The 12,136-nt window shown below is 51.6% G+C and overlaps 1 protein-coding gene across 1 annotated transcript; it reads left to right on the top strand.

The window, feature by feature from the left end:
* Positions 1-3,613: 3,613 nt before the first annotated feature.
* LOC108789141 (phosphatidylinositol transfer protein beta isoform-like) lies at positions 3,614-12,098 on the top strand. Its single transcript, XM_018559077.1, has 10 exons — positions 3,614-3,720; positions 4,520-4,550; positions 6,292-6,437; positions 7,528-7,619; positions 7,755-7,762; positions 10,112-10,182; positions 10,320-10,467; positions 10,577-10,699; positions 10,785-10,876; positions 11,968-12,098. Exons 1-9 carry the CDS (start codon positions 3,701-3,703, stop codon positions 10,830-10,832), a joined length of 687 nt encoding a protein of 228 aa, XP_018414579.1. The 5' UTR covers positions 3,614-3,700; the 3' UTR covers positions 10,833-10,876; positions 11,968-12,098.
* Positions 12,099-12,136: the final 38 nt, after the last annotated feature.

The following is a 12,136-nucleotide window of genomic DNA, read 5'->3' as shown; positions in this document are numbered from 1 at the left end:
AACTTTTTGCTCTCTCTATAGAAAACACCTTAATTTACAAGTGTTTACATACATCTGATCTAACCTCTTGCATCTGAATGGGAAGACTGTTGGATACAATGGGTTTCATGTCATCAGAAGGAGTATCAGGACCCTAGGGCTAGCAGACTTGTTTCCTATCCTTGCAGAAACTGGCTTTGTAGAATTCTGGTAATTTCATGAGGGGGGAAAGGAGGGGTAGATTTGCCAGGTAAGGGACAAATGACACAATGCTAACTGGAGTTATTTGAAAGAGTTTATTTCAAATAAGGTGCAGAGTCTCCGGGCCTTCACCAAATTACACTTTACAAAAACAATACAGAATACTTACAGGAACAGGATACCTCAAAACTCAATTTTTTCCCACCACCCAGATACCTGCCTATGCGCAGCTATAAGACTCAATGTAATAAGATGGCCGAGTTACAGTCTATGGCCAAATGTTTGTGGGCTCCTGACCATCACGTCTACTATATCAGGCTTTCTTAAACTTTCTCCACTCGTGACCCCTTTTTGGCCGAGGAAATTTTTACGTGACCCCAGCGTCGGATGGTGTCTCTCCCCTCGTGTCGGTTGGTGTCTCTCTTGGACGGACGGTCAGTGTCTGTCATTGCCAACTACTACTACTACTACTAACCCCCTCTCCCTCCTTTCCTTTACCTCCAGCAGCTGTGCTAAACTTCTGCTGGGTTAAAGAAAGCTCTGTCAATGGAAAAAAGAAAAAAACACTTCCTGCGCGCACGTGCTCAGGAAGGTACCTGTGCACTTGGTACCTTCCTCAGCACGTGTGTGCAGGAAGTGCACAGGGGGTCCCTTAACAACTACACTACACTGCACTTTAAACGAAAATAAAAAAAATCTTGCTTGGAACCCAGGCCTCCGATTGCGGGACCCCATATGGGGTAGCGACCCACACTTGAAGAAGCACTGTACTATATGACCAAAGGTATGTGAATACCCCTCCATATTATTGAGTTCAGGTGTTTCCAGTGAAAGGTACTGTTAATGTTTGAACACCCAAAGACATTACTTTGGAGAAGGCCCTTTACTGTTCCAGTATGACTGTGTCCATGTGCAGAAAGCCAAGTTCACAAAGCCATGGTCTGATGAGTTTAGTGTGGCTGAACTCAAGAAGGCCTGACCACAACCCTACAAAACTCCTTTGGAATGAGTTGGAATGCCAATTTCAAGCCATGACTTCTTGTCCAATGTCAGTAGTTGACCTTACAATACATTATAGAGCACCATGTGTGGGAAAGCGCAGGCTTACCTGAACAGTCTTCCAGCAACTTGCTCAGTGGGGGCTCCATGGACCCTGGTTGTGGTGGGGTCTGCTGTGTCCGTAGCTGCAGTGGCTCCCTCCCTCTGCCGCCTCTCTGCCACCTGCATCCGGCCGGCCTGCATCAGACGCGGCTCTGTCATCGGGCGGCCGCTCGGTCCTCAAGAGGCCTCAGCAGGCGGCCCTCTAACATGCCTGATTAGAGGGCCGCTTCTGCCTGATCCAGCTGATTGCTTCTGCTCTACTGGGGAGATCTGGGTGGGTTTCCGGGTCTGTACACCCCATGTACCCATTATGAGGGGCTCTTGCTCAGTGGGGGCTCCATGGACCCTGGTTGTGGTGGGGTCTGCTGTGTCCGTAGCTGCAGTGGCTCCCTCCCTCTGCCGCCTCTCTGCCACCTGCATCCGGCCGGCCTGCATCAGACGCGGCTCTGTCATCGGGCGGCCGCTCGGTCCTCAAGAGGCCTCAGCAGGCGGCCCTCTAACATGCCTGATTAGAGGGCCGCTTCTGCCTGATCCAGCTGATTGCTTCTGCTCTACTGGGGAGATCTGGGTGGGTTTCCGGGTCTGTACACCCCATGTACCCATTATGAGGGGCTCCCACCATCCCTGTGCCGGGTTCCCGGGTCTGTACACCCGCTGTGCCCATTATGAGGAGCTCCCACCATCCCTGTGCTGAGTTCCCGGGTCTGTACACCCGCTGTGCCCATTATGAGGGGCTCCCACCATCCCTGTGCTGAGTTCCCGGGTCTGTACACCCGCTGTGCCCATTATGAGGGGCTCCCACCATCCCTGTGCTGAGTTCCCGGGTCTGTACACCCGCTGTGCCCATTATGAGGGGTTCCCACCATCCCTGTGCTGTCCCAAATCATTGGGTCAAGTGGGATTGTGGCCCCCCCAGTAGAGAATAGCCCATTGGCGTCGGGGATACTGGCTTCTGGGAAATAATAGCCTCCAAACCTTTGATGTCAGTGGGATTGTGGTCCCCAGGAGGGAAAAGCCCCCAAAACATTGGTGTCAGTGGGAGTTTGGACCGCAGGATAGAATAGATTCCCCATGGGATCCAAGCCCGGTGTGACAGCAGTACTTGGAGGAAGGTTGTATGCCGCGGCCTGTTGCCAGGAACCACAGCCCTAGAAATTCCCCTCCGTTACATGGACAATTCCACATTTCCCTATCGTCTAGAGATAGACTTTGAGTGCTGGCAGGGCAAAGTACGAGGCCGGAGAAGATTAGGAGAGCTCACTGGGGGAGAATTTATCAAAACTATAACAGAGAGAACCAGGAGCAGTTGCTTCTTCAGTTTGCTCAGTTAAACTTTGAAAATGAAAGACGGAATCTGATTGGTTGCCACGGGCATCTGCTCCAGATTCTGTCTGCTTCGGTTCTGATAAATTCCCCTCAATTGTGTCTATAATTCCGCCAGATTACCGGAGACATTTCAAGCCTTTCTTTTCCACTGACCTGGGAAGGCTGGGCCTGCTTTTCACGTGCACCAATGGAGAGCGCATTAAACCCGACACTTCCAGTCCCTGTGACACCAGGACAGGGACTGAGAAGAACGGTGTCACCGAGTTAACAAGGCAGCAATACAAATCTCACAAAGGTTCTATTCTTCCCAGCTGTTCTAAAAAGACTGCTTTTAATGATGACCCCAATTGGGGAGATTTTTCCCACTTCCTGTCCCAGGGACATGCAAAAAAAAATAAATTAGGTGAAAGGGTCACCTAGCTGAGAAGAGAGACGGTGATACAAACCTCACAGGGATTCTAACCCTTCCCAGTATTTTTGCAGCTGTTTGGGTGCCCTTTGGAGAGATTTCTCATCACATCCTGTCCCTCTGAACCTGGAACAGGAAGTGAGGGGTAATATCCCCAGTGCATGTACTTTTTAAAATTTACTTTTTATTTGTGTTATTGTAACACAGCACAATGCACGGTAGTGAATTATCATGCGCTGCAATGCATCCTACATAGTGAGGGTGCGTTGGGGTGCCGTTGAGGATGCATGGGCAATGCTTGTTTTTGTTTGTCACCACAGCACAATAGTGTGAACAGGCCCTAACAGTGTGGTCATCCTTTAAGTGTGGCCATGTTTGGGCTCCCATGAATGTCATTATTACTTTCCACTTTAGAGTTCTACTTGAAGCCAGCCAGCAGTCACTGAGGGTGGGGGGCGTGTACACCCTGTGCACATGCCCCGCCCACGTTCCCCTGCCGGGGTCGCTTAGCAACCAACAGGCGGATAGAGCGCTTTCACATTACGTCGCAGGAAGGATGACGTCAAGGGCGTCGCGCCGGCTCCCTCCACCCGGCAGAAGCATGTGTCCCTCCTCCTGTGAGTCTGGGCGGCTTCCGGTTTCCGGCCTGTGTTCCAGGGGCCTGAGCGGCGCAGGGAGGGAAGGATGGTGCTCATTAAGGAGTTGTGAGTACCCCCGGATGTGGTGGAGGAGGGGGGCTTGGGCAGGTGGGGGGAAGGTGTATTGTGTGTGGGGGGTGCGAGACTCTGGGGTGGAGCTGCTGTCAGCACAGGCCTGGGGGGAAGGGTGGGGTGCAGCTCTGACAGATATCCCCGGCCTTCTGTCACTGGAGTGGAGGGGATATAGAGCCCACCCGGGGGTAATGAGAGAGATTACTACACTGGTTCTATGCTTAAGGGGGGGGCACAAGGCCCAGCATGGCTTGCCAGATGTCAGGTAGCTACAAGTCCCACCTTTTGTTTTTACTGTTATGTATGGGGGGGACTATAAGTCCCAACATTGCCTTCTATTGGCTAAAGGATGATCACAATCCCCCAGCATGCTACGTGGGAGCTACCCAGCAGGCCCTCAATCCTATTGCTACTATTCTCTGAAAGTATCTGCCCATCTGTTAATGCACTACAGGTCCCAGCATGGCCTGTCAGGCTCCTCTGTCTGGTGGGAGGTTGCCTCTCCCAGCATGCTCTACTACTTCCTGTTCTAGGGTGACAACACTCACTAACTGTTGTCTATGGAGGAGCAGCGTTGTCACCCAGTGCTGCTAGACAACAGCCCCACCATACTGGTTTTTTTCGGCTTCCCTCTACTCGCTGTAAATGATCTTGAGCAGCCCCGGCAGGGTGACAACACTGCTCCTTCATAAAGGTACAGTAAGCGAGTGTTGTCCCCCCTCGTGGGATTATCAGAGTCTCTTATTGGTGATTGCAACCCTTCTAATGCTCTTCTCTCTCTCTCTCTCTGCAGTCGCGTCCGTCTGCCCATATCCGTGGAGGAGGTGAGCGCTCTCTTGTGTGAACACATTACAGATTCTCCTTTCATCACAAAACTCCCCGACTTGAGCAATCCCAGAGTGACTCAGTGTGAGGTTTTTGGGAAGTCGGGTTTACGTAATGCTTTGAAGCAGAGCTAGGCGACCTCCGCACTCCAGCCGTTGTGGAACTACAAGTCCCTTGAGGCATTGCAAGGCTCCTGACAGCCACAGGCATGACTTCTGGAGGCAGATGCATGATGGGATTTGTAGTTTCACCACAGCTGGAGTGCTGAAGTTGCCTACCCTCTGCTGTGCAGCCTAACTTAGTTTGTTTATAGTATAGGAGGCTAATGCACATATTTATTTGTTGGACACAAGCAGTGTGAGTACCTGAGTGTGACCTGTACAGCAGGGCTGGAGTGTGAGGAAGAAGCAAAACAAGGAGCCAATCAGTTCATGTGCTAAGAAGCAAGCTGATAGGAGGAGAGAACAGAGTGACGGAGAGATGAGTTTCACCTCCTTGTCTCATTTAATCATCCAGTCACAGGCTGGGGGCGGGTCCAGTATGACCTGGGCTCAGAGGATGTGGGTTGAATGATGCTGGACATCTAGTGGCAAAAATAAATAATTGGGGGAAGTTTCCCTAAGGGGTAATATCGGCACTGAAAGCAAATGTTACAGCCAGAGCTGGTTCTGCTATTCTATCCTTTAATAAGCTGTTCAATTTATCTGATTTCTTGGCTGGGGTTCAGTTTTTAAAATGTGTCCTGTATTTTATATCTGTGACCACGTTGGGGAGATTGTTCCTGACTTCCTGTCCCTGTGACAGCTATACAAGGAATGAGAGGAGCAGTTGTCACCATTACAGGAAGTCACAGACAATAAGAATAAAACATTGTCAGAAATGTTTCAGCCTTCCTTGTGGTTCTTGCTTGTGAAACCCCCCCCCCCATTAGAGGGATTTCCCATCGCTTCCTGTCAGGACAGGAAGTGATGAAAAATCTCCCAAGTGGGAACTTGGATGGTAATGGAAAAAACAGCTTCTCTGACCCTTCCCTTCTTGATTTAAAATGACAGAAAAGGAAGTTTGAAGCTGAGCTTTAGGTGCTTAGTGACACCGCCCCTTTTTCCCATGTGACAGCGTTGCTGCTTGGCAATTGGCTGCTCAGACACCGAGCGATGTCACCGAGCAAACAGAACAAAATGCATCCCGTGGAATATGCTGAAGGAGAACTATGGGGTCAGGACTTTTCCCCATAGTTCTCCTTAGGGTAACAGGAGGACACAAACTAGCGTCCTCCCGTCACCCTAGGCTCAGTATACCGCGAACTGTATACTGAGATGCCGCATTATACCACAAGCTGCAATTATGTCTGGATCCGCCCAGCTGCGTGACTGACAGCTGGCTCTGCCCCTCTAGAGGCAGAGCCAGCTGTACCCACCCCTCCCCCGTCCGTTCCGCCAGTCAGCGCTTGGGGACCGGGGCGGAAGGGGGGAATCCAGCCCCTCCCCTGTCGCAGCAGAGAGCCGTGACAGGATCGAGAGGTGAGTAAACGCCGCTATGTGTTCGCTCACCTCCCGATCTACTGAGCCGACCTGTGACAGTCTCATTGTCACAGGTCGGCTAGGACTATGAGGTGAGTGAAAGGCACTCCTCATAGTTCTCCTTTAAGCAGATAGGAGAAGTTTGTATCCTTTTTTGGCGAATGCTTTCCTCCACTTCCTGTCATTCTGTTCACTGTGCGTGTTCCTCTTCCTCCTCCAGTACCAGGTGGGCCAGCTCTTCTCGGTGGCCGAAGCCAGCAAGGATAACACGGGAGGTGGAGAGGGGATCGAAGTCCTGAAGAATGAGCCCTATGAGCGGGATGGTGAGAAGGGACAATACACCCACAAGATCTACCACCTGCAGAGGTGAGCCGGGCCGGGTGTTGGCTGTTACTTTGCCACCGTGTCACCTCTTGTATAAGCAGAGGGTGGTGCCACGGGGGCGAGTGCGGTGACGGGGCAGCAGACCTGCTCCATGTATCCTGTGCCGATCCCGGCTAAAGACGCACGCTGGTATATTTCTATACAACGTATTATTACACATTGTTACATTGTAATTAGGGGATGCACCGGTACTGTTTTTTCGGTATGAGTACCGATATTTTTTTCCCGGTACTCGCCGATACCGGAAGTCCCCTTAAGGAAGCCTGACGGCGTGTAAAGACTCGCCACCCGGCTTCCCGATTTTAGCAGGGAAGCCGTCCCCATGCGTCTCGTCACTGGGTGACGAGAAAGCATGGAGCCGGCTCTCTGGCCAATCGGGAAGCTGGGCGCCGTGTAATGACGCGGCGCCCTGCTTTCTGATTGCCCGGGTAGCCGTCTCCATGCTCCCTCATCATGAGGTGACGAGACGCATGGGGACGGCTTTCCGGCCAATCAAAAAGCCGGGCGCCGCGTCATTACACGGCGCCCAGCTTCCTGATTGGCCAGCTTACCTAACCAATCAGGCTGGTTTTAACGCTCTTTTATTGCTCATTAAGAATATGTAATTACTTGAATGTTCATCATCGGGGGAGGAGGGGGGGTGTATTTTGAGCTCTCTTTGCCATGGCTGCCAGTGGGAGGCATCGGCCGGCAGCCTTCATGTCACACATAAGAGTGCCCTACCAGACTACAACTCCCAGGAGGCACCAATTATGTAGTGGGGCCAGCTCTTGGGACTTTCCAGTCATAGAATAGGGCGGGGCTTGTTGGTGATGGGGAATCTGAGCACCCCCCTTATAAATGCTGCAGCATCGAGGGGGAGAGCATCCAGCCCTCTGCATGTAGCGGTCACATGTGGCATGGTGACGTCACCCCTTTGGTGATGTGTTCCTGGCAGCCCGGCCAGTTTCTGGGTGATGGAGGGGCCCCGAGCGGCCACATCCTGACTTTCCATTTTATGTGGGGTGACCCTTTGATGATCTCCCTTCCACCTTTGCTCATCTGATCTCCTCTGCCGTGTTTTGTCTTGCAGTAAAGTCCCCAGCTTCGTGAAGATGTTGGCCCCCGAGGGCTCCCTGGTGTTTCATGAGAAGGCCTGGAACGCCTATCCCTACTGCCGCACAAGTACGCCTTTCATGTTCTTTATACTTTACCTAAAATGTATACAAATGTTTCCTTGTCCTCCATCTAATAATGGCGTCTCTGTCTCTCTCCCTCCCTCTCACCTCTCTTCAACACAAACCTCCTGGGGACCCGCAGTTGTCACTGTGAGTATACAACATGGGGCATCGTAGAGTTTGGGATGTTCTGTTAATTTCCTTAAACCAGCCACCCGCCTTGTACAATGTTCTTTTGAGACTTCCCATAATCCAGTAGTATGAGGGCCCATAGCCTTCCTCCTGCACTATAGAGAGCGCGCTTCCTGCCTCATGGCTGTGTATCCGCGGTGTGAGATCTAAGGCACTGCAAGTCATAGGAGATTTGGTGATGTCATCAATGTGTTGCTCACTGTTCTCCTTGCTGGAGGTGCTGCCATGAGGAAGCAAAGCCCCGCGTCTCAAAGCGTCCCCGCGTCTCAGAGCCCCAGCCCCTACCAAGATGGCTGCCTCCACACAAACGCAGTGCAGAGCAAGGCATAAGTCGGTAATGAGGAAAAGATCAGCTATAGGGGGACCACAGGAAATACCGCTGACTCGTCCTTTGCCCTCTGCTGGTCTTTTTTCCGGGCCCAGCTTCCAGAGTTGCTGTTAAAGGAATGTAATGACTCTCCACCTGGCTTCCTGATTGGCCCGGGAAGCCGGCTCCATGCTCCCTCGTCAGGTGACCAGGAAGACGAGGAAGCATGGAGTCGGCTTTCTGGCCAATCGGGAAGCTGGGGGTAATGACTCGCTGCCCGGCTTCCTGATTGGCCCGGGAAGCCGGCTCCATGCTCCCTCGTCAGGTGACCAGGAAGACGAGGAAGCATGGAGTCGGCTTTCTGGCCAGTGAGGAAGCTGGGGGTGGGTAATGACTCGCTGCCTGGCTTCTTGATTGGCCGAGAAGCCGGCTCCATGCTCCCTCAGGTGACTAGGAAGCATGGAGATGGCTTTCTGGCCGCTCAGGAAGCCGAGGGGCGGGGAATGACACACCACCTGGCTTTCTGAGTGGCCAGCTACCCAATCAATCAGGAAGCTGGGCAGCGTGTAATGATTCGACCCCCGGCTTCCTGATACCGGAAGTCTTGGGGCGAGTACTCGCCATCGGTGCATCCCTACTAACTGTAATGTCCTCCTTGTATTGTGAAGCGCCGAGCAAACTTGGCGCTCTATAAATCCTGAAGAATTATAATTTGAATATCACTTTAAGATGTTTTGGACGTCACTGGCTGCATGCTTGTTTCTGCTCAGCGATTCACTAGGGGATCAGGATGAGGGTCCCGGAGCCACCACATCCGCAGCGCCGGCTTCCTCTTCTGTCCCGGTTTCCTGTCTTCTCCCCCCGCCAGAGCCGCCACACCCCGCTGCTTACAGTTTGTATAGAGAATGATACCGGTGAAGTTGTCATTCCAGTTTCTCCCAGTACAATACACATTCCTTCCTGTGTGAACTGCGCACTTCAAAACTTTCACTTTCACTTCCTCTTTGTTTGCTGAGCAGGTGGTGAATGAGGAGAGTTGATGGGCCCTTCCCATGAACTGTCATTACATAGTCAGCAAAGTTGCTGTGACCCGCGGTGACCAATCAGACGTGTCTATTGATCGCTGAAAGCTAGGCTTTGGTTGGCTGCCATCGGTCACTGCACTGTATGCATTGCCCATTGTATTATTGAATGCTCTGTGATGAGGAAGGTGAACAATACTGTGCCGGGAAGTGCAGCACTCTGTTGGTGAACTACTACCCCCGGTATGTCTTGCATGACTAAGGAGGTTTAAAAGAACCTCCGTCCTCCTCTTCAGTCTTCTATCTGACCTCCGTCCTTCCCTTCAGTCTTCTATCTGACCTCCGTCCTTCCCTTCAGTCTTCTCTCTGACCTCCGTCCTTCCCTTCAGTCTTCTCTCTGACCTCCGTCCTCCCTCAGTCTTCTCTCTGACCTCCGTCCTCCCCTTCAGTCTTCTCTCTGACCTCCGTCCTCCCCTTCAGTCTTCTCTCTGACCTCCGTCCTCCCCTTCAGTCTTCTCTCTGACCTCCGTCCTCCCCTTCAGTCTTCTCTCTGACCTCCGGCTCCTCTCCTCTTCCTCTGATATCGTGTTTCCCCGAAAGTAAGACCTAGTTCGGTGGTAGATCCTCTTCCTCTGTTGTCACTGCACACTGGGAGCGTCTCACAATGTACATTAGAAGCTGCAGCAAGTCAGATAGAGCTCCGCCTCATTTCCTGCCTGGAGGATATCGCGCATCATCTAGTTCTTTCCTCCCCAGCCTGACTGTCCCTGGCCTGATTGCACGGGAAGCCGGCTCCATGCCAGCGGAAGCAGCGGTACCGGTATTCCGTATCAGCGAGTACCGAAAGCAAAGCATCCGCATTCGGTACCGAAAAAACGGTATCGGTGCCTCCCTGGTTCTTATATACAGTGTTTTCGCCTTTTTCCGTATTCATGGCTCCTCCTCCTCTCACTGCTTCCAATTTTGTTTTTGATTCAGAACGAATACATGAAAGACGACTTCTTCATCAAGATCGAGACGTGGCATAAGCCGGATTTCGGGACCCTGCTGTAGGAGACGGGCAGGGCCTCCGGGTGCGCTGTAGGAGACGGGCAGGGCCTCCGGGTGCGCTGTAGGAGGCGGGCAGGGACTCCTGGTGCGCTGTAGGAGACGGGCAGGGACTCTGGGCACCAGGGGTCTTGTAGATTCCTTTTATTATAACATATGTTTGTCTTTGCTTGCAGAATGAAATCGTTAACAACCCCTCCTGCCCTCACATGTGTGCCTACAAACTAGTGACTGTCAAATTCCGATGGTGGGGCCTTCAGGGTAGAATGGAGAAGTTTATTCACAAGGTAAGTTCACCCTTTAAATCCGCCTGCGCTGCCTTTTCTCTCCGCTTGTCTCTCTCTCTCTCCCCCATCCACCTTCTGCTTTTTTTTCTTTCCCATGCCGTGCTCCCAGCAAGAGAAGCGCCTCTTCACCAGCTTTCACCGCCAGCTTTTCTGCTCCCTGGACCGGTGGGTGGATCTGAACATGGACGATATTCGCCGAATGGAAGACGAAACGCAGAAAGAGCTGGACGAGGTGAGGAGCGGGAAGCTGGCTTCTTATAACGGGGCAGCGGACATGTGTATTGTGTAACTAATGGGCCTTCTCTGCTTTCCTACAGATGCGGCAAAAAGGACAGGTCAGGGGCATGACTGCAAAAGACGAGTGAACTTCTATTTTGTTTTTTTTATCAGGGCTCCATGGACTTAACAGGTGAGAAAGTTGCTGCCCTTGCTATTCCAACAACCACCACTGGGTGGCAGCACACACCTAGTTTCACAATCTTCCATGGACGTAGATACATGTATGCGTGTTTTACATTAAGGCCCCATTCACACTGCGCGATTTGCATTTTGCACGATATCACGCAAATGCTTGCATTGCAAAGAATGGAATCGCGGCAAAATCTGCTCCAAAAAGGGTCCTGATGTAGCGACGCACGACCCGCGACAGCAGGACCCTTTGCCCCATTGCCTTGCATTGGAGAGCGATATCGCGCGGTAAATAGCCGCAATATCGCGGGAATTACCGCACGATAAATCGCTCAATGTGAACGGGGCCTAAAAGTTGTATTAAAACCTCTTTCATTTTTTTTATTTTTTAAATATTCCTCCTGTAGATTCACTTCATTAGCTGAACTTTCACATTTTTTTATTCCTTCCTATGTTCCCAAACATTTTTACCTCCTTTACATATTGACCACCGCTGTATCTCCCCAGTCGCTTCCCAGATCTTCCTGTCGGGGGCATTGTTAGCATCAGGTGGTTATCATCTGAATATATGCAATGGAACTACATGTCCCATGATCCCTTGCTCAGTTCATACAGCATATGCATGTCCATGTAGACTCACAGACAGACATTGGAGTGTCTGCCAGCGGACAGACCCACGTTGGGGAAGACCCAGGCATCCTGCGAGGACCACACACAAACAGGAATTGCTCAGTGGTTAGCACTTCTACCTTGCAGCACTGGGGTCATCAGTTCATATCCATACAGGACACAATCTGTATGGAGTTTGCATGTTCTCCCCGTGCATGTATATGTAGTTACTTCCATTTCCTCCCGCACACCAAAGACACGCTGGAAGGTTAATTGGCTCCTGTGTAAATTGGGCCTGTATGTGAGAGAGGATTTGATTGTAAGCTCCTTGGGGGCGGGGACTGAATGATATGTAAATTGCTGGCACTATATAAATATTTCGTGACTGCATGGTAGGCGTTGAGTTGTCTGTTTTTGGTTTCTAAATATTACCCTCTCTGGGGCACTCGGAGTAATTCTCATTTTTTTTCTCTCTCCTCTTAGATTCCTCTCAGGCGGAGTCTGCCACATCTTCCTTCCTCTCATTGGCTGGACTGCACGGGGTTGGGGTATATCTACGTTTTTTGATGAAAGAAGAGGAACAGCTGCTGGCCCCACCCCCACCCCCCCTATTCAAATGTCGTTGTGCATCCCCCCATTCCCGGCTTCTCTC

This window comes from Nanorana parkeri, unplaced genomic scaffold (genome assembly GCF_000935625.1).
Source record: "Nanorana parkeri isolate BGI_ZX_2015 unplaced genomic scaffold, ASM93562v1 scaffold379, whole genome shotgun sequence".
In the NCBI taxonomy this organism is placed as follows: Eukaryota; Metazoa; Chordata; class Amphibia; order Anura; family Dicroglossidae; genus Nanorana; species Nanorana parkeri.
This window is presented reverse-complemented; position numbering and strand designations above follow the sequence as displayed.

Coding starts and splice junctions, on each gene's coding strand:
- LOC108789141 (XM_018559077.1), top strand. CDS start 3,701: ATGGTGCTCATTAAGGAGTT. Junction 4,551..6,291: donor TGCCCATATCCGTGGAGGAG/GTGAGCGCTCTC, acceptor TTCCTCCTCCAG/TACCAGGTGGGCCAGCTCTT. Junction 10,700..10,784: donor CGCAGAAAGAGCTGGACGAG/GTGAGGAGCGGG, acceptor GCTTTCCTACAG/ATGCGGCAAAAAGGACAGGT.